This window comes from Zalophus californianus, chromosome 1 (assembly GCF_009762305.2).
Source record: "Zalophus californianus isolate mZalCal1 chromosome 1, mZalCal1.pri.v2, whole genome shotgun sequence".
In the NCBI taxonomy this organism is placed as follows: Eukaryota; Metazoa; Chordata; class Mammalia; order Carnivora; family Otariidae; genus Zalophus; species Zalophus californianus.
The window spans coordinates 170,515,848-170,538,382 of record NC_045595.1 but is presented as its reverse complement, the minus strand read 5'-3'; the positions used below and the strand labels follow the sequence as shown (position 1 = coordinate 170,538,382).

The 22,535-nt window shown below is 41.4% G+C and overlaps 1 protein-coding gene across 1 annotated transcript; it reads right to left on the bottom strand.

The window, feature by feature from the left end:
- Positions 1-883: 883 nt before the first annotated feature.
- Positions 884-16,040, bottom strand: CPOX (coproporphyrinogen oxidase). Its single transcript, XM_027585033.2, has 7 exons — positions 14,393-16,040; positions 12,200-12,343; positions 11,831-11,941; positions 10,549-10,690; positions 8,328-8,546; positions 5,075-5,179; positions 884-2,925 (listed from the first exon to the last, which is right to left on the bottom strand). The coding sequence occupies exons 1-7, from the start codon at positions 14,919-14,921 to the stop codon at positions 2,838-2,840; spliced, it is 1,338 nt and encodes a 445-aa protein (XP_027440834.1). The 5' UTR covers positions 14,922-16,040; the 3' UTR covers positions 884-2,837.
- Positions 16,041-22,535: the final 6,495 nt, after the last annotated feature.

The following is a 22,535-nucleotide window of genomic DNA, read 5'->3' as shown; positions in this document are numbered from 1 at the left end:
AAGTCAAGAAATATTTCAAAGGTATACTCAACAGGATTTGACTAGGGCAATGAAAGAGGGAAAGGGTCGGATTTACTTTGTGGTTTTGGGATCTAATTCTCTTCCCCTTGAATCTGGAGCTGGCCTTAGTGATTCACTGGTGACCAATGCAGTTTGGAGGAAGTGATACTATCTAACCTCTCAGACTAGATCAGAAGGCAACCACGCTGCCTCTGCCTTGTCTTGTTTGCTGGAATACGTGTTCTGAGCCACCTGAAGGCACCGTGGTCTACATACAGTCTTGAGTCTTGAGCTGAACCTAGCCTTCAAGTTGTCCTAGCCTAGGCTTAGAGGTGTCAGATGATTTCTGGCTTGATCAACTGTAACGGCAAAAGACACATGGAAGGATAAATCATAAAGGAACAGATTATTCGGCCTTCTAATATGGCACTCTTTAGCATAAAGAAGTTTTTTCTCTTATTAAACACTTGGTTGCATTAGGTGGGTAAGCTGAGTATAGTGATGGATATAAAGTAGTGGTTAGAAATTTGCTCCAAAGCATTTACATGCCATCCCCCAAATTTCCACCCCTTCTGACCACTAATATGCATGTTTAAGAGGCCAGCAGTTAGGTGTTCAGGCCATTTGGAGGTACACCGTGGGCCTCTAGCAGACTCAGAATAAACATCAATATGAATTTAAAAGAGAAGTTCATTTTGAATAAGAGTAGAATGATCTATTTTCCAACAGTTACTCAATTCTTTTTCCCCCCATAGTTCTCATCTGTAAGAGAAATACACGGTTATTGAGTATGAAAAACTGATACTCTGAAACTTTGAAATTTCATCTTAGTCCAATGCCCAGACCTGACAGTCCTAAACACAATTAAATAAACTAGCAGAACTATATGCCAAGAGATTTTTATTGTAAAAAGTCAACTGAGGTTTATTTGAACATTTGTTCCTATATGCCTGTATTTTTTCATTTAATCAGCTTTATTAAAGTATAAATCACATATACAATAAAATTCCATGATTTTAAGTGTCAAGGTCAATGAGTTTTGATACATGTAAACAGTCTGGTAACCACTACCACAATCAATATATAGAACATTTCCATCCCTTCAAAATATTCTTTTGTTCCCTTCCCAATCAATCCCCTAGTCCTTGCCCTAGCAACCACTGACGTGCTTTCTCTTGTTTGAATTTTGGATTTTCTAGGTTTTCACATAGCGTAGTCATACAGTGAGTTCTCTTTTGTGTCTGGCTTCTTTCACTTGGCGTAATGCCATTTTACTATTCACCCAAGTAGTTGTTCCTTTTCACTAATGAGTAGTATTTTCACATCCTGATACATCATCATCTGTTTATCCAGTCATCTGTTAATGGGCATTTCTGTTGTTTCTAAGTTTTGTCTATTGTGAATAAAGCTATGGAAATCTGAGTGCAAAACTTCTATTTTTCCTGGGTAAAGTACCTAGGAATGAGGAACCATGGTTTTAGTACTAAAAATATTTATAGTCCTTTTATCAATTATCCTTTAAAAAATAAAAAATACAAACATTTCTTAGCCATATTTCATAATAAAATTTATCAGCGGATCTGTTGTAAGATAGTTGAAGAGTTCATATATTTTCCAGGCCTAAAGAGTCACACACAATCACATACATTTAACATATTCCAAGGTAATGCTTAATAATATGTAGGAAGATCCTATTCCTTACAAACTTCAATATATTATGTAAAATAAAATACACTCAAAAAAAAAAAACATTCATACTATTATATGAACAAAGAAGCTACACTAAGAATTCTGTTGTGATTTTCTCTTAAGGGCAAAGAGCTGCAGAATCTCTAATTTAAAAAGACGACAATTTTAATTAGTCCACCTTCCAAAGAAATATATTTATAAAATGCCTACACGCTTCTCACACTAGTTATGTTGACTTTAATTAACAAAGAACAATATCTCTCATTTGCCAAATGAGAAACATTTCCTAACTCACAACATCCCCAGGACTGTTCTTAGTCTGAACTTCCACATAGAAAAATGTGGAATAGGAAATTTTAAATATCAGACTCCAAGGTTTTAAGCTCTCACATTCAAAAGTGCAGAGAATCCAACATTAAATTATAGTTCTTCAAAAATCAGAACCACATCTTAGATCTCCCTTATTTAAATAACAGTGATGTCACTTCAGAGTTAACTACAGGGAATCACTGAATTGAAACACACGGAGATTAAGTAAACTTCAAGTGTTCCTAAATATCATTATAAAAATGAACATTTTACAATATTATGATCTCTAGAGAAAGACATATAAAGATCATGATCAACGAAACTTCAGTCATGACAAAGTAAAAATTTTACCTTCCTTTCAAGCTGCTTTCTAAACGTTATTAAGTCTCAACCTCACTGAATTAATGAAAATAAAATTTATCCCACGACAGATTTTTAGGGCAGAAACAAAAACTTCAACAAATACATGAAACGAAAATAGCATGAGCAGTTTCCTGATACAAACCATATTTAGATACCCTTAGCGCAACACTTGGAAACTCAATTTCATATTTTGTAAACTAGTCATATGAAATGAGTCTAAAAGTATAAATGAGTTTTATATCAACCAATTGACGCTGAGAAGCTGCCATACCACCACCTGTCGCTGGCAGCTTCCAACGGAAACTTGCAGTACTTAAAACACACGTCAGCATCTGCCAAGGAAGCAGGCTGCAGAGTGAAGACTAGAGCTCGAAGACAGTGGTTATGAACTGCCACACAGTGGCAAGGCTGCCAGCCCGGGGAACGGGGCACACATTCAGTGTCCCCCAAGCCCCAGGAAGGCCGCTCTGTGTGCATCAATGCACCCAGTCTCTCGGATGGCGCAGAACTTCCAGAATTTCCGCTTCTTTGGAGTTCTCTGGGGTTGAATGCATGTACTCCCACCTATAAAGGTCCAAAACAAAAGCAAAACATGTACTACTAATAAAAATTACAATGAACAATACACACACCTCTTTACTTAAAATCGATGAAAAATAAAATTCTTTTTTTTTTTTTTTTTTTTTAAATATTTTATTTATTTATTCATGAGAGTCAGAGAGAGAGAGAGGCAGAGGCAGAGGGAGAAGCAGGCTCCCTGCCTAGCAGGGAGCCTGATGCGGGGCTCGATCCCAGGACCCCGGGATCATGACCTGAGCCGAAGGCAGACGCTTAACCATCTGAGCCACCCAGGTGCCCCGAAAAATAAAATTCTAAGAGTAAAAATGTCTTACACCTCCTTGTCTCCAATGTACCTAATATGCCTTTTACCCACTAGCCTTTTTTAAAATAGTTGCTGCTAAGGAAATAAAGTATTTTAATAATTCCTGAGCATTCTTTGCCTAATATTAATACCCCAGAGCCAAAATACACTTACAGTATAAACCAGGGTTTCATAAATTGTAGACCCTCCGATGATCCATGGGCAAACTTTGTTTTTTAGCTTAATACTTACGCATTTATTTTAATGTGTTACTTCCTATTTATGGCAATAATATCGGTTTGCGTTTTTAAATAAATTCTCTCTCAGAAAAAGTAAGAGTAGAAAATTTAAGTAAATAATACCTCAGATAATATACAAATATAGTCAAGATGGTTAAGCTCTAGTATGAAGTCTGGCAGATACTGGCTTAGACCAGGGGGTAGCAAACTTTTCCTGTAAAGTGTCACATAATAACTTTAATTTAGGCTTTGTGGGGCCACATACAGTCTTCTGCATATTCTTTTTTGTTTGTTTTTAATAATCCTTTAAAAATGTAAAATTCATTCTTAGCTCAAGGACTGCACAAAAACACATCACAAGTGGACCTGAATTCATCTTATAGCCTGAAGTTTGCACACCCTTGGTATAGACTGTAAGAAGCCAAAAGTGACCTGTCATGGTAACTATTCAAATGAACAAGGGACTGATGTATAATCCACCCATATCTGCCGCTTAGAATGTACCTTATAATTAGGGGACAGTAGTAATCAAGAAGACTACTGGAGGCCTTAAAAACTTATCTCTACTTTTTGTTCACATCTCGTCTCTGGGGTGGCAGGAACACCTAGCAGTGATGTGCATGAGAGCTTTCGGCTAAGGACATGAGACCCCAAGAGCAGCAATTATACAAGGACAGAGCCAATGCCATTTGGAAGGCAGGCACAACCATACAGGGTACTAATCTCACCAGGCTAGGTCTGGACAGCAGAGCGAGGCAGGGCATTCCTCCAGTGCCATACAGCAGTCCATTCTTACTTGGACATTTACACTCATAGAAAAAAGAAGATTCTAGCTCTTATAAAACAAGCAATGTAATTTTTCTTTTTTTCTGATCTTTTCTATTTCAATCTGGACACACATCATTCTGACTTTCATATAGCCAAAAAGTCAAGTTAATTGCACCAACATAAATATATCTGTCTTTAAAATTCCCCCCTGAGGGGTGCCTGGCTAGCTCAGTCAGTTAAGCATCTGATTCATGATCTCAGCTCAGGTCTTGATCTCAGGGTTGTGAGTTCAAGCCCTGTGTCAGGCTCCACAATGAGCACGGAGCCTACTAAAAAAATTCCCTCCATAGATTCAATTAACCTTTATGGAGGCTCACCACAGCAACATATAAAGCAAAAAGAGAATGCCAAGCACTGGCAACAATCCCTTATACTTTCGAACAAACCTGATACTTCATATTGGAGAGTAAGACTTTTCCTTCAAATAAATACAACAATTTCTAACAAAATTAAGCTGAAAAACCTAACATGCTCAAATAAATTTGCTTTGCCCATAACTCTTCCTAGAAAATTACCAAGTAGGCAAGGACACCACCATCCACCCTAACTTCTTACTCCCTCTGTCCTTTCCCAGCTGTCACCCACAAAGCCATGTCATTCATCCTGCCGTTCATTCTTTAAAAGAAAAAATTATTTTCCTTATTATTTGACTCTGATTTTATTATTAAAATCAGCAAAGTCAAAACCAATGAAGTCTTTAGGTTAGACATTTGCAGTGTTAACGTTCATGTTTTGTAGGGGTTAGTGGACTGAGAGTGGAGGAATAATTATGAGTAATTCTTACCGAGCAGTTAGAGGTAAAGACATCAAGATGCTTTCAATCCTGGATCCTGGAGTGAAGAGGCCAAACTTTGTACCCCGATCATACAACAGGTTAAATTCTACATACCTGACATAAAGACAACAAATAACATTAAAGGCCAGTTGAATAAAATCTTTCTTAAAACTAGCCCGTAACGAATACTCCAAAGGGGGTGGGAGGTTTCTTCCTTCCCATCACCCCTCCCCCTCTCAGTCAGCTGGAACGGGCACAGGGAACGCCAGTCTACTACAGCCAGCCAGCTGAGTCTTCTCCATCTGGACAGGCATAAATAAAAGGGTATTCTACCCAACAAACAATAGGATATAGATTTGGCCCCAACACAGAGCAGTTATCAAACAAGAAGGTTATGTTTTCCAATAAACAGAATGAACACAAAGCTGAGAACTTTAAGGCACAAAAACAATTAAGAGAAAGAAATGGCACCCTAGAACAGTTCGTTCTGGCCTTCCCCCGTGGTCTGAGAGGTTTCAGAAGACTTCATTTTACCACCTATAACTTCCACATACTAAGATCTAAAACTTTTGTAATTGAAAGGCCAAGTACAGCTAACGGCAATCTATTAATAATTACTAATATATCCTAGAGATTTCCTTTTCCCAAAGTAGTTAATAGCATTGATAAGCAGTCATATAATTCAGTCTCCTTGCAGATTAGCAGCAATCAATAAGCAGTGGTTGAGTTGCAGTGCTCAAATTTTATTTTGCTAAGAAAAATATCCTTAGCATCAACTAAAACTTGGTTCAATAAATTTACTTCCATTAACTGCCATGGGGTCAGATCTAAACTCTGTGTAGCTTAAAAATCTCTGACTGCCTTTAACATCATGGGATCTTTTATAAAAGGTTATTTAAACTTCAAAGATAATTTTTACTACTGATATGGATTTAGAATGACCCATAAAGCTGAAAATTCAATGAATAGTCCCCCTTTCAGATCATTTCTCAACTCATGCAGAAACTATTCTCTTGGTCTAAACTTCCCTCAGATAGTCTTGTTTACCCACTGATTCGTCTTTAATCACACCTGGAGGAAGATAACCTCTAGAATCCCAAAATACTTGAATTCTTAGAAAACACACTTCTGTGTGCAAACATGCCAAAAGCCCTGAGAACATTTAAATAAATTATATCCATGGATCCCTTTCTAGGCCTCAGTATTGATTCATCAGAGACTGAATTTTGTGCATTAATAACTAATACCTTCTTATACCTGTTTCAAAAGATAATATAAAGCAAAACTTCTTACTTTCTTCCTAAGACCATGGAAAAGAATTTCAGCCTTCAGTCACCTTTTTTCACCCCCGATGCTGCCTTTCTGAGACATGGTATTTAAGGGATGGCCGTGATTCTCTAATTTGTATGGATGTCTCTTTCAAAGGCCCTCGTAGGGAACTCCCTAAATGAATTTTCTGTAAGGATCCCTGTACTGCTTTCCTTTTTTGAGTGAAGAATGCCTCTCTGACTCCTACCAGGTTTCACTTAGATCTAATCTTTCTCTTCCTTCTCGTGTATTTATCCTGAGGTGCCTGCAACCATGAACCTTTCGATTTAACAGATGCCTAAATTTTATCCTGTTTCCCTTTCCTAAAACACAGCAAAGAGACAATAAGTTAAAGATCTTTAGTTTCTGGAGTGCCTGACTGGCTTAGTCGGTAGAGCATGCGACTCCCGATCTGGTGGTTATGAGTTTGAGCCCGACGCTAGGTGTAGAGAGTACTAACGTACATACGTACGCACACACATACAATACATAAATACAAACATACAATCAATCAGTCAATCAGGGAAGCTCCTATTTGGGGCAGAAGGAAGTGGAGTAAGTGTAACCTGTGAAGGATACAGATGGGGTGAGGAGCGTCGTGTGTAAGAAGGTGACAATGCTGACAACCGTAGGGAAGAGCTGTGGTTTATCTGAAGCCCCAGAGTTTAGTGCCATGTTAAGGCCCAGAGATAAGGGTGGAAGAAGGAGGTTCTCTGTGAGAAAGTCACAAAAACCAAAACCAACACAAAAAAACACCAAAAAGAACACAAAACATGGTTCCTATGTCTCAGAAGTTTTAAGGTTTCACCTAATTCATATTCACAAAACTTGTCAGCTTTGCATATAAAATCCTATGCAAAACTAGAACATTGCCCTTTCCAAAGGTGGTTTTTTTTTATTAAACAAATTTTCATTGGCTATTTTATTGACATAACTGTTGTATTAGTTTCAGGTGTACAATATAGTGATTCAACAATTGTGTACATTACTCCTCGCTCATCACCAAAAGTGGACTCTTAATCCCCTTCACCTTATTTCACCGACCCCCCACACCTCCCTGTTGGTAACCACTAGTTTGTTCTCCGTGTTTGAGTCTAGTTTTGTTTTGTTTGTTTCTGGCTTAGTCGGTGGAGCACAAGACTCCTGATCTAGGGGTTGTGAATTTGAGCCCCACGTTGGGTGTAGAGAGTACTAACATACATACATACGTACATACAATAAATAAGGGAAGCTCCTATGTGGAGCAGAAGGAAGCGTCTAACATATTGGCTGGCACATAGTAAGGACTCCATAATTAGTTAATATTGTAATTAACTATAAATAATTTCTGAAATGATTATGTCCATCATAACGACCTCCATGAAATCTTACAGATGAACGGAAAAGTATGGGATTCCAAATTTATAAAGCAGCAAAAACATTAAATGATGCCCCTATCTTGGCATAAGGCTGGAAGGTATTGCTAGAAGACTAAAAGAAATCAGCTGAATTAAATTCAGCAAGTACCACTACATGGCTGCTATGAGTTGCCAATGTACAAATGAAATAAATTTTGTTTTTTTTAAAGTTTTTATCTCTTTGAGAGGCAGAGAGAGAGAGAGAGAGACCATGGTGGTGGGGGGGGGGAACGGGGAAGAAGCAGAGGGAGCCAGAGAAGCAGACTCCCCACTGAGGAAGGGAGCCCGATGCGGAGCTCGATTCCAGCACCCCGAGATCACAACCAGAGTCAAAGGCAGACGCTTACCCACCCAGGCGCCCCAACTTTGCTCTTTTTACAGTACTATTGCACACAATTTTTAATATTCATTTAATATTCATCTAGTTTTAAAAAAGCAGCTCTGGATAGTCTTAACACAACCCTAACAAGACAACAAGCACCCATGATGACTCCAAATGCTCCACCTTGCCGCGCCAATTACACAACAGGGCGACCCATCCTCCTGTCGCCACTCACCGTCCTCTCCGGAGCTGCTGCCACAGCTTCTCCCGGGGTGTGAATGAGTCATCACAGTGCTTTTTCACAAGAGGAATGTAAGAAGGAACGACGGCCTGGGCGCAGCTCTGCACAAAGTGAAACACTTCCTCCTTGGATGGAGAGTCAAGGTCATCAAAAAAGATGCCCCCGATGCCCCTCCTCTCCCCACGATGGACGATAAAGAAGTAATCATCACACCTGGGAAACACAGCGGGGCCATGGCAAGGATCAAAGTGGGGGAAAAAAAAAAGACATGAAAATCAGTGTGAGCATTTCAGCGTGGCGCTCTCTCTTTGACTCACGCCAACACGGTGTCCTTACTTTCTGTCCGGCTATGAAAACGAAACTAGGGCTTTCGACAGACTTCCTGTAGTCAGCACCCATGTAGAAAATGCTTACGCTTTCATCTGCGAAGCAAGGAAGGAATTTAACACATGTCTATCGAAAGCATATGGAACTCTAAAAACTTTAGTGAGGAAGAAACAAAGAGCCCAGTATTAATCGGGTATTTCTTAAAACAAGTGATGTGACTGCCCTCGGCAGCACTGTGGCTTTTGCAGGAGGCAAGACAAGAATCCTCTACTAGCAGCAACACTAACCAGGTCTGCGTCTGGGCGCCAACCCTTCAGCTCTTGAGTCAGTTCTTTCTTCACCGAGGGAAGGTACAATAGATAATCTCTAAGGTCTCTTTCAGCAATAAACCGTGGAGGCCCCAGAGCATGCAGGGCTGAGGGAGGGGCTGGTGGAAGGAGACGCTCAGAAAACACCTACAGACGTACAAAAGGTTCCCCCTGTGAGCCAGCACATCAAATGAGCCACCTGGTCTTGAGTCTTCCCCCTCTTTGTGCCGACTAGAGCAGGTTTCTTAAATGCTAAATTTGTAGACTACTTTACATGGTTGAAATGGCTTGTTAGATGATCTCTAGAAGAATAAGGGTCTGTAAATAGAAAAACCTGAACAAAAACTAAAAGCTATTTAAAAGGTTCTATTAAAAATAGCCTTAATAAAAAACCTTAATAGCTTAAAAAAAAGGGGTAGCAGCTGCAAATCCCTAGAGCTGATGCACTGGTCTAATTCACCTGGACTGTGCCTTGTTGGCTTTCCTTTACATGCACATTTTATTAACATAGTTGAAGTACATCCTGAGCAACGTTGTGAAGTCAGCTTTAACCAAATCACACTATTTCAAAAGCTCCATGAAGTTATGAAATTAAGAAATGTTCTAAATACACTAAAAACTTTTTAACTAGCCTGCATCCTACATATCTTAGTAACTAATGTCGCTCAGATGCGGTCATCTCAATAACAGCAGTAAAAGGAAACCAAAAAATGATGTCACCCATACCCGTCCTCCTCCTGGAAGGATGCTGATTTGTGAGAGAAAAAAAAACCACCCTCCCTCACACATCCAAGCTTCCACAGCTGTGCCGTTTTCAGGGGTAGTACCAATCAAAAGGAGAATATGTCTTTTCCGAGGATTTTAAAAAACTGAACTCCAAATCTTACATAAATATCAAGATTCCAGTTATTAGCTCTAAAAGCTAAGCAAAGCCACCCCCCCCCCCAAAAAAGACAAACAAACACCAAAACCTCTTCTGTTCTTCCTTTTTCAAGAATGCCAATTAGCTCTAAGTAGAATTGGGGGCTTTACTCTTATTCCAAACAATTTATGCCTAGACTCCATTTCACATTTACCAAATATCCTGGATCTCCTCACAACTCATTTCCCTTTCCTTTAACATTAGAGTTTCTTTAACAGAGTTTCCAATCCCACTCTTCTCTGTGTCCAAAGCATCTGGTATATTTGCATCTTTCCCTAATAGTTCTCCAACCCTTCCCATGTCCTAACATTCCTGTGGCAACAACAGTTCTCATCTAGGATGAGAAGTTAATATCCCACCCGAGGATTAAAAAGCTTCTAATTCTGAGGTATAGATCATGTTAAAATTTATATTCTAAATCATTTGGGATCAAAAAAGATGCTGCTACCCAATTTTTATTACAGATATTCATATATTTCTAAGTAAATATTTCTAAGTAAAACCACTTCAAACTGGTATCCCACTTCCAGTGGGCAGAGAAAATAGATGAACCCTCATAAGATGAAAAAGGTCTTTAGTGACACAGTAGTTGCCTTCAGGATCTACAGAAGGAAGGAATGAAATATATTTTAGGTGTCATGACAATACCTTTACTTACCATTTTTTAAATTTAGGGTAGAGATCGGGACCATGCCGGTCACAAGCCTCCTTTAGAGTTCTGTGAAAATGGACAGCATCGTCTTGGTTCAAGTATGTTGGAGTAAGGTCACACCCACCACCAAACCACCACTGCTTGTTACCTACAAAATCAACACACGAGATTCTCATGTAGGCTTTGGGCTCTGAGACGTAGCACTCTACTCACTGTATTTGCAAACCAAATTTATCAGCTTAGCTTTTTAATCATGAAATGTGTGACAATCAAAAAATATTTAACTAAAGTTAGTTCTGAATGGCCAGTAAAGCCTAGGCAGGAAAGAAAAGGTAAATGCAGAAAGAAAAAGAAGTAGGAAATTAAAAAAGCGAGAGAGTAGAACCAGGAGGAAAAGGACATGCACGGCCGTGAATGACGAAACATCACGTGGGGCTGGACTCTGGCCGCGTTATCAAATCACGGGAGGAGCGTAAAATGCCTCTGTTAGGTCACAAAAAACAAACAAAAGACAAGCAAATCTCTGGTCCAAGCATCTACAGTTTATAAAAACTCCTCAGGAGATTCTGAGGTTCCCTGTATTAAAAACCACTGCCCCACTCCCCTTACCCCAGAAGGGGTTAAAACGTTTGCAGAGGGACACAACTTACCATTTGAGACTATTTCATGTGCTTAGTCGGGTCTATAGTTGTTAGTACCAGTTACCAACTTCGAACATTAAAAGGCTGGACCAAACTAAATGTCTTCAAAATGCAAGTTAAATACATGAACTTTAAATACCATCACCTGCAGAGACACCCACAGCCCCGGAGGCACTGCACAGATGCTCCGCCGGTTGGGAACACTTGGCCCAGCTAACTGCAGACAGGGGCTGGAACCACATGTCCCTACGTGGCACCATCAATCCCATCTTAAACCTACTGACAATGTGCTGGTGACCAGTGAAGCAATGCATGTTCCATAAGCAAGTCCTCTATTTCAATGTAATCTTGTGCATAAGGTTTTCCTTTGAATTTCCTTTCCTGTGCAAAGAACCCTGCATGCACTTTGAGTTTGAGATTCATTAAATCAGTCCTTCTGTGTTGGAGGAAATATGGGGAAGTCAGAGCCCAGCCCATGCTATTTTCTTCTTTTCACCTCTAGCACATAATCCATTGCACCTGCCAAGGCTTCATCTGCCTCCTGAAAAACCTAGTTAAGGTTTATATATTTTCTCACCCTTAGATTATACCCTCTAGCTTGTTTTAAGATACACAGTTTGCACAATAATATTTCCAGGGATGCTCACCATCGGCCTCTTCTACCTCAAAGTATCTATAGTTGAAATGGACAGTAGGAGCATGAGGGTTCTTGGGGTGGATAACGGAGCTCACGCCCAGAGCAGAAAATGGCAATTTACCTGGAAAGTAAAACATACAGTGAGTGACACTCAATCAGCCAGCTTGATTAACGCCAACACAGTTTCTGGATCAGTTGTCCAAAGCTGCTTTTTGTCTCTTAAAAAACAATTTTTAAAAAGGAAATGTGAACATGCTTCTCTGGCATACGCGACCAAATGGATTCTTACAGAAGCACTACTTATTTTACACATAAAACTTGTGGGGGGGGGGAAGGTTTGCAGGGACTATTACAGGCTGTGGATACTGTCTTGATTTACCATCTTTAGTCTTCAGAATTTTTCCTCGGCTTCTCATTTGTTTGGCTGCTTCCTCAGAAAGATTCCCATGAACAACAGAAATGCTCACCCCAGCCTTTTCAAAAACATGCCCATCTTGAAGTACACAGCTGATGCCGCCACCTCCTGTTTACAGAAATAGAAAATGAAGAGACAGTATAAGGGTAGGAGCAAAATCCAAAACAACCCTTGCATGAAGGTGGTGGGATTAGGAGTTATTTTCCTCCTTTATTTTCCAAATCTTCTATAATATCAGTATATTTGAAATTTTTAAGTACAATAAAATTAGATAATCAGCTTAGCTTGATGACATTGCTACTGATAGTGGGCAAATATTGTGTCTCCCCCACATCACTAAACTGAGGATTTCTTCCACATCTGAAATAAATCACACCAATATTTTCTCTTCAACTACTGTTCAGAATGACATCCACTGGTTATGATATGTGAGAGAAGGCTGAGGTTAAAAACAGGTATGGGTATATTTGTGGAATGTTCTATTACCGAGTTTAAGAGCTCCATATTATTTCAATTGCTTCTTCGCAGTGTGTTGTTTACCATTTAATTTTGTTTACAGGCAATTAAAAAAACAGTAGATAGTCGAACTCTTCAGGGATTTGGAGGCTTAAACTAAGACACACATTAATATTTAGGTATCTGAGCTTTATTATTAATACTTTGTTTTTAAGACACTAGAGTTACTACCAAGGCAACTGTTTCACGGAAGTACCTATTTGTCTTGTTTTATTTTCTAAGAATTTTTAGAGCTGGTTGGGACGTAAGATGATCCAGTGCAACACCCCCCCAACCCCTGCACATTTCTAATGAGAAAATGAGGCCCAGAAAGACAAAACACCTTATCCATGATCACACAGCTGGCAAGTGGCCCAAACAATCTGTCTTTCTATGCATCAGACAATATTTTAAGCACTTCATTCTTCATCATATATTATTTCTAATCTCATTTCATAGATGAGGAAACAGAGGCACACAAAAAATTAAGTAAGTTCTGAAGGCCACACTAGCTAGTCTAGTACTTGAGGTAGTGGTTTGGTTCAATGGTCTTCACTTGAAAACATGACAAGATGGAAAAAACTTTGAAGACCAGATTTAACTTCATTTAATATAGATGTGGCAGTATCACAGCTCAAAATCTGCTGATAAGAGGCTACTGTAGTATTTATTCCTAGCTAAGAAGTCAGGAATTCTTCAAGTTTATGACCAAGATGGGGAGTTTCACTCCATAGGCAATAATATGGTCAGGAATACATGATTCTATAAAAACTGGGTTTTTCATTGTTGAAGTATTATTGACATATAACATATTAGTTTCAGGTGTACAATGCAATGATTCAATATTTGTATACATTGCAAAATAAGTCTAGTTACCATCATCACAGTTACAAAATTTTTCTTACAAGGAGAATTTCCAAGATCTATTCTCTTAGCAACCTTAAAACATGCAATATTTTTGACTATAGTCACCGTGCTGTACATGACATCCTATGACATATTTGTTATAACTGGGAGTTTGTACCTCTTGATCCCCTTCACTCATTTTGCCCACTCCCCTCACCCCCTCCTTCTGACAACCACCAATCTAAAGAACTGGGTTTTAATACTGAAGTCTTTTTGCCATTGGAAAGAAAGATTTTCCTAGCAGGAATTCTGATGCGTGCATTTGGAAGAATTACTGACAAGCCAAATATTTCTTGTGCAACTTAATAAAAGACATACTGACACAATTACACCCTCGGCTGGAGGAGTCTGGCCAGATACTTAGCAAAGAGGAGGAAAGTTCATCTTTCCATCTCTAAAGGAGGAGAGAGGGTAAATGCACCCAGAGAAACAGATGAAATGTGGGTAAGATCGATGCTCAGTTACAACTTTAGACATCCAAGCTTGTTGGCTAAAAATAACCGCAGGGCTTCTAGAAAAGGCCATCATAAAATCGCGTAGAATTTAGAATGTACACTTTTAGAGCGACCAAAGATATGCATCCATACGTCTGATGACCCTTTTAGTATCCATCTTTCTAAAGGTGTCCCTTCTAACCTAGCAGCCGCTCTTTCAGGTACCTCTTTCCTACTCTCATCCACTATTCTCGTTTTCCGCCAGCAACCTAAAGTCCGACCTCTAACTGCCATCTCCACCTCCCGCTAGGGGCCTCCTCACCTTCCTTCCTCTCCCACCGGTCCACGGAGAAGCGGGCGCCCCCGTCTACCTGTGCCAGCGCCTGGCACACCTGGGCCTGGGTCTCCAGGATCAGCAGCTCCATCTTGGTCTTCATGTCGCTCGGCCTCCGCCGCAGCTCGCGCAGGTCGGTCACAGGAGGGGCCATGAAGCAGCTGCAGCGGCGGGTCAGCTCATCGTCCTCCTCCGGCGTCCCGGACAAAGGGCTCCGTGCCCCCGAGCTCCTGGGCACCATCTCCGCCCGCTCTACGTGCCCGAAGGCGGCGGCGGCCAGCCCCGCCAGCCCGGCCAGCCCCGCCAGCGCCGCGGTCAGCCCGGTCCCCAGCCGGGGGCCTCCTCCCGCCGTAGGGATGTGCCCCAGCCCCCGGCACTGCTTGGTGCCAGCCGCGCCCGGGAACCGGCAGAGGCGTGCGGCCGTGCAGCGCCCGGGCCAAGCGCACAGCCCTCCGCGGCCGCCCCGCGCCGCTCGCCAGCAGGAGCCCGCGCTCAGCCTGCCCAGGTGCAAGGCCATGCTCCCGCGCTGTCACCCCTGGGAATGCCCACGTCCCGAAGACCTGCCCCTGAGCTCCCTGGGAGTCCCACGCTGGCGAGCCGCTCTGGGAGAGGGAACCTTTGGCGGAGAAGAGCTACTACCGGGTCAGTTCCCGGGCTGCCGGCGGGAGGCGGTGGATGCTGGGAGCTGTAGTCCGGCTCCTATCGCCGCCTGCAGGGGCGCGCCGGGGAGATAAAGACTCCACAGTCCCCAGAAGGGCGGGTCCCAAAACAAGGGAACTGGGTGCCAAGGAGGCGAGGGGCGGCTGAAGCGAAGGCAGAGATAAGAGGCTTTCTGGTCACGTACAACTTCTGGTCTGCTGTCCAATCAACCACAGGGAGAAGAAGGGGCTGAACGCTGAGGACTAACGGGGCAGAAATATGGCCCGAGACCCCTGCCCCAATTTACATTTTCAAACAGGGTTGCAAATCCTGGTTCTGAATCTATAGACAGACCCTTTGAGCCTGGTTCCAGTTCATGAGACCTTCTAGAGCTTGCAGGATTGGCTGGGGGCGGAGCCTGGTAGACTCCTTACTTACCAGCCCTTTCTAAGGGGAATCCGCAAGGGCAAGCTAGTAAAGGGCGCGTAAGAAAATCCTAGTAAAAGACTTTCTGGGATCAATTCATATCACAGTTCATCATTAAAATCTTCCCAGGTCTTGCTCCTGCACTGCCCACTTGATTATTTTAGAAATAGGAAAAGCAAAGTGATTGTTTTACTAAACCAGCATAAAACTAATGACCTGGTGTGTTTGGGTGACCAAGGAATAACAGATTTAAAAATAGTTAAAATTGGGGACACCTGGGTGGCTCAGTCAGTTAAGCGGCTGCCTCTGGCTCAGGTCATGACAGGGTCCTGGGGTCCAGTCCCGTGGGCTTCTTGCTCAGCAGGGAGCCTGCTTTTCCCTCTGCCTGCCGCTCCCCTTGCTTGTGCTTGGTCTCTGACAAATAAATAAAATCTTTTAAAGAACATAAAATACAAAATAAAAATACTTAAAATCCTACAGTTGTGGGGTGCTGGCAAGTATTTCTCACCTGTAGTACTTTCAACAACTCCTGTAAACTAGGTCCAGCAAACATTCACATTGCTTCCTCCCTGCTACCCTCAACACACACAGGCATGTGCGCACGTGCACACACACACACTCTCTCTCTCTCTCTTTCTCTCGCTCGCTCTTTTAAAAAGAGGAAAGAAACTAACATATATTTGACAGATTTTTGTTGTTTTTGTTCCTGTAAGCATACCACAGTTCTATGTTGTCTAGACATAAAAGTGTTAGAATGACTGTCATGGAATGATTTTAATTTCTAATGGTAGATGATAATTTAAGCCACTGGTGGTGGGCTCTACAAGTTTTTTCTTAGTGGCTAGATGCTGTGATGGAACTTCCATGGCTATGGGTCAGACCAGCTGTTCAAGCCAGTGTATCTTAACCATCTGCAACTGCGTCTGGCAACTCTCATACTGGGACACAATGTTAGGGCTAGCAGATTCAATGAAAGGTAAAGGCTTGGATTGAGAAGTGAATAAACTACCTGGGGGTGGGGGGGGGGAGAAAACCAATGGCTTTTAGCCATAGTGTAACATGCTGCCAGGCTGAGTTGCAGGAGGAAAGGGAAGATAAGAACTATCACTTCCGGGAGGGCTGTTTGCTTCTCCTAGATGCCTGTGATAGGGTTTGGCTGGACCTGTGTAATTGAACCTCATTAATGGAAAAAAAAAACTTCTCTAGCCCATCTTTCTATAAGAACCCCCTTTCATTATTGCTCTGATTCTGAGAATCATAAAGCTAGGAAAAGATAAGCAGGCACAGGCCATTTTGAACATATGCCCAGTCTAGTTTGTACTAGTTTGCATGTTTCCATACCTCCCTGTCCTTAGCCTCTCTGTGCGAAGGGCTCCTCTCCTTCCTGCTGATATCCAGAGCCCTCCGTACCCTACCTAATTATACTATGCTTAAGAAAGGCCTTTACGGCTATCAACCTTAAAAATAAAATAACCAGTTATTTAATCAACAAAGATGAGTTTATCTGGGAATAGCAGAGGTATTGCAACTCAGGACATGCAGACTACAGCACAAAGAGGCAAGAATAATAGAGAGGAACAAAGAACAGAGGAGAGGGACTTGCTTTTATAGAGGAAAGGAGGGAGCTGGAAGAGGTTGTTTTGGAGGAAAGTTCATAGGAGGAGAAGGAGAGTTCCATGTTGTGGTGGCTTCTAATTGGCTGTGTTGTTGCAGGGTGAGGAGAAAATCTTCCTTCTTCCTACAGGGTTATGTAAAGTAAGCTGTGACCAATACTGAGTGAGCACCATCCCTTCATTGCTCCCAACCCTATTTTGAATTGGGTTTCCTTTATTCATTTTCACACAGCCTGGTTAGTATGAGTTTAAATCATCTTCCTGGGATTCAAATTGTCTCCAAGGGATTTAAGCCTTATTTTTCAGGGTAGAATTAAAAAAAAAAAAAATCCCCTATTCAAACAATTTCAAGCATCAGAAAGCTAGTGGGAACAAATAATAAGTTTACAATAACTTATAAAACATAAGGGGTAAGGTAAGTGTTCTCATCCTTTTTTGAGCCCAGTTGCCTGTACCACTTTATGTTCTATATGACACTACCAAGCAAAAAGATTCTGAATAGCTTTATACAAACTCATGAATTTTTGTAACTCCACATGCTTCTCAGAACCCTTATGAATTTTTCCCCTCCTCTATTCCCTAAAGCCTTGAACATAACTGACTTTAGGCCTGCCCTTTTCTAGAGAGAGTCAGAAGGAACTCTGACTTCACCCCCCTGACAGCCTTTTACCCTTTTAACAACACACACACACACACACACACGCGCACACACACACACACATGCACACACACGCACACACACACACAGAGACTCATAAGTCCCACTAGCTTTACTAAATTGTACTATTTTCACCAATTCCCGAATTTTAAGATCTAAACTTAAGAAATGCATGATCGAAGTGACTCGGTTCTGCTACTCCCAGATAAATAATTAGACTCAGGCTAGTTATTAACAAAGTATTGCCAAACAGATGTGTTTACCTTGATGCACTTCTGCCAATTTATTAAAAATTCTAATGGGGATGTTGGTGGGGTGGTGGTAGTGAAATTCACAAAAAAATGAACTTTTTGATATTTTTATGCTTTTTTTTACAATTTATTTTTTTAAATGTTTATGTCTTTAGAGGCAAGTATTTACATACTTCATTAAAGCAATTGGTTCTTAAAGTTAAATGTAGGTTAAATATCCAATGCAATTTGGTGTTGCTGTCTTGCTTTTTCTTTAACTGAAATAATTTTAAAATTAGTTTTTCAGAGAGGTATAGATACCACCCAAATATTCCAGAAAAGTTTTATGAAAGAGAGGAGTCATGGTGCCTGCCCCTTAGCCTTTAGCCTTTAGCCCCTCCATATTTTTTCTCTACAGTAATATGCATATATCTGGAGTTGCAGCAACCATTTGTGATGAAGATTATAAAGGTCACATGAAAAAGTTTGCAGAGCAGTAAGATAGAAGTAGTCTGGGTCCTGATACATCCTTGAGCAGATGTCATAGCCCTGGGCTGGAGTTCTTGTTATATGAGAAAAAAAATAAATTAAGGTGCTGTTTGTCAGCTTAAGTCTTTCTAACGTCCTAATTATTCCATCTTGATTTGGATGTCCACCCTAGAACCAACCAATAATGGCCAGGGGTAAAGGATGGAATCATGTTAGAACATGGTGACCTCCCACTATAACTGGGGGGAATGGTAAGTGTGGGATATCATTTCTAGAAAAAAAGGAAATATGATAAGCAGACAATACCACTGATGCTCACTGTAGAAAGAAATTTAGGAAGATAATTCTGGGGCATTGAGCTTGTGAATCTAAGATGAACAAAAATATGGAATTAAGAAAGAAGTAGCAAGTTTAGGTGTATAGGAGGTAATAGGTTTAATCTTGACAATTATTAAAAGTTATTTCTACCGGAGCTGGGTGGCTTAGTTGGTTAGGCAGCCGACTCTTGATTTTGGCTCAGGTCATGATCTCAGGGTCCTGGGATTCAGCCCCACATCAGGCTCCATGCTCAGCCGGCAGTCTGCTTGGGGAGTCTCTCTCTCCCTCTCCCTCTCCCCTCCTTCTCTCAAATAATAAATCCTTAAAAAAAAAAAAGTTATTCCACCAGTTCAGCCAAAGTCTCCAGCTGTTCCATTTGCCTAGGTACAGAAGCTTCCTGATTACCTCACCCCTTCACTATACAGTGCTCTCAACAACAATTCTCAGAGGCTTAAGAATGCCATGGGCCCAGGCGCCTGGGTGGCTCAATCATTAAGCGTCTGCCTTCAGCTCAGGTCATGATCCCAGGGTCCTGGGATCAAGCTCCACATCGGGCTCCCTGCTCCACAGGAAGCCTGCTTCTCCCTCTCCCACTCCCCCTGCTTGTGTTCCCTCTATCACTGTGTCTCTCTCTCTCTGTCAAATAAATAAAATAAAAATCTTAAAAAAAAAAGAAAAGAAAAGAATGCCATGGGCCAACTGAAAGGAAGAGTTGTTTGGGAAGATGTTGGGACAGACTGTTGGGGCCTATGCAGATATCTCTTCTGTTTTGGCAATCAAGGAACAACGGGCATGGGGCAATAAGACATCAGACAGCAATAAGAAAACCATTTAACATTGCTCATGTGTATCTGCGTCCATGGTGATTTCATGGCACTTGCAAATGGTGGTATTTGCTCAAGATATACAAAGATGCTTTCACTCATGTCATGGTGAGTTCATCTCATCTGGTGAACTAGAATGCTCTCTTGGAAAATACACATCTAAGACTTTTTAACTTAAGCCCATATCAACATCTTTTTAAATTTAGGAGTCAAAAATCAGTTCCCTTAGTTCTCTGCATCTATCTACAGCAACATTTTCTTCTACGTCTAACTGTTCAGCTAGGACCAGGACCTCTTTCTAGAAGTGATGAGGTTGAATGAAAGCAGAGGGAGATGGATGCCTGGGTGGCTCAGTGAGTTAAACGTCTGCCTACAGCTCAGGTCACGATCCCACTCGATCCCATGATCGAGTCCCACATCAGGCTCCCTGCTCCCTGCTCCGTGGGGAGAGCCTGCTTCTCCCTCTGTCTCCTTCTCCCTCTGCTTGCCACTCCCCCCTGCTTGTGCTCTCTCTCTCTCTCTCTCTGATAAATAAACAAAATCTAAAAATAAATAAATGCATAAATAAGTAAAAATCTAAAAAAAAAAAAGAAAGCAGAGGGAGAAAAAGGCACATTTGAAACAGTCTCTTTTACTGCAAGACCTGGTGAGATGCTGGTGGGTTACAAGTGGAAATGTGGGTCCAGAGGAGGGAGGGCTGGAAGGGTAAAGATTTGTGAGATGCCCACAGCTCTGGAATGATGAAAATTTCATGGGAGAACTTTTAGGACAAAAGGATAAAGTGCCCCAAGTCAGAACACGGGAAACAGACACATTTAGGGATGAGGGAAACAAGAAGTCGTAGGGCCTTTGGTGCCATGTCTCCGCAGCATGAAGGGAAGAAGTCATCAAGGAAGAGAGTGTGGTCAGTGGGCAGAAAGCTACCCTCTCTGCTCAGAGAACACAAGTGCTGAGTACCAGATACCGGAAATTATAAAGTCACTGACTTCCTTTGAGACAGAGCTTCAGAAACCAGATGAGGTGGCTGCTAAATTGAAAGAATACATAGAACAATAGTAATTCAGGGTAAGCAGTTATAAGATTGATCTTTTGTTTGAGGTGGAAAATTAGAGCATGTTTTATGTTTGTTTTTGCCAAAAGGAATGTGGCAACAGAGAGAAACTAAAAATGCAAGAATATGAACCACTAGGAGACCCCATGGCCAAGACCAAAGTTTGTCTTCTCAGCTCCTTCTCCTAAATTGAACCATTCGGCCTCCATTCAGAGAGCACAGGGGAATGGGAAAGAGTACCGGGCCAAAGGATTAAACACGCTGGGTCCTCAGATATGTACCTTCAAGGGACCTGAACTTCTTGCTCCAAATATCTGCCCTCCCACTCTCACCCTAACCAACACCCAGGCAGCCTTAATGTTCTAGCCTCAACTATAATTGAAGGGTTATGAGAACTTTGTAGGGTAACTACTCTTGGTCGAACTAAGTCCTGGATCATTCATTTTTCTCTATAGACATTTATTTATCACTTTCATGTGCTATGTTCAAAAGCACCCCATAAGGTAGATGGAAACACTGTTACTGCCCTTATGTGATGGATCAGGAAACTGAAGCTTAGGTTTAGGCATAGACCAAGTGTGGATCTTGTTCCTTATGCCCTCTTAACGTTACTCCACTGTTCTTCATCTAACCCAGAATTGCTTTCCACTAAAACAATGAAACCAGTATTTTCTAAACATCTATACCTTACTAGGAATGTCAGGGTACACAAAGAAGTTACCACCCTTCTCCTATCCTTCCAGAAACAGAGATTCTATTTGAACCACCAGATAATCTCTTCCAATGAAATACTATACAGGCAGTCCCCACCTTGCATGGTACTTCGGGACCATAAAAATCACAGTGCAAGGGGCACGTTTGTGGCTCAGTCAGTCTAATGTCCCACTCTTGATTTTGGCTCAGGTCATGATCTCAGGGTTGTGAGATAGAGCCCCACCTCAGGCTCCGCACTGGGTGTGGAGCCTGCTTAAGATTCTCTCTCTTTCTCCTTCTGCCCCTCCTCCCACCTAAAAAAAAAAAAAAAATCACTGTGCAAGCAGAAGCCAAACAAGTCAATCTTAATAATCAATATGAAAAAAAATGATGATCGTTCTGTGGTCTTTAAAACTTTTTGTCAAGACATTAAAAACTCAGTTATTATAGGTTATAAATGAAAAAATATCAAAACTAATATTTAATGCACTACAATTTAAAGGGTTAGAAGCATTCAGAATTAAAGTGTCTTATTTCTCTGTACTTATCAAGAATAGTTTGAAAAGTGCTGGCCTTCCCTCTTTATTCTGTAACTTCTGACATGACATGAACATCAAGTTTAAATTAGCTTCCAACATTTTATTCTTTGTGCTTTCAATGTAGTAGAATATCCCAAGAGTTGCTCTAAGTTTTCTTTATTTAAGTGATTTCTACACCCAATATGGGGCTTGAACTCCTGACTTCGAGATCAAGAGTCCTCTGACTGAGTCAGTCAGGCTCCCAGCCCTGCCAAGAGCTCCTTTAATGTGAAGTTGTTGTTGTTTTATCAGCATCCCTTCTGGCTTGTCATAACCACTTTATTCATTTCTATTTTTTTTAAAGATTTTTTATTTATTCATTTGTCAGAGAGAGAGAGAGAGAGAGAGAGAGAGAGAGAGCACAAGCAGAGGGAGAAGCAGGCTCCCTGCTGAGCAAGGAGCCCGATGCGGGACTTGATCCCAGGATCCCGGGATCATGACCTGAGCCGAAGGCAGACGCTTAACCGACTGAGCCACCCAGGCGTCCCTATTCATTTCTATTAATAAGTTCCTGTGATGCCTAAATTTCTGTCTCAACTTGGTTGGGTCGTGGTGCCCACATATTTGGTCAAACCCTGAACTACAGCGTCAGCTTTCCTCTGGGTCTCCAGA

Coding starts and splice junctions, on each gene's coding strand:
- CPOX (XM_027585033.2), bottom strand. CDS start 14,921: ATGGCCTTGCACCTGGGCAGGCTGAGCGCGGGCTCCTGCTGGCGAGCG. Junction 11,942..12,199: donor AATTCTGAAGACTAAAGATG/GTAAATCAAGAC, acceptor TTTACTTTCCAG/GTAAATTGCCATTTTCTGCT. Junction 8,547..10,548: donor TACCCTAAATTTAAAAAATG/GTAAGTAAAGGT, acceptor TGTGTTTCCCAG/GTGTGATGATTACTTCTTTA.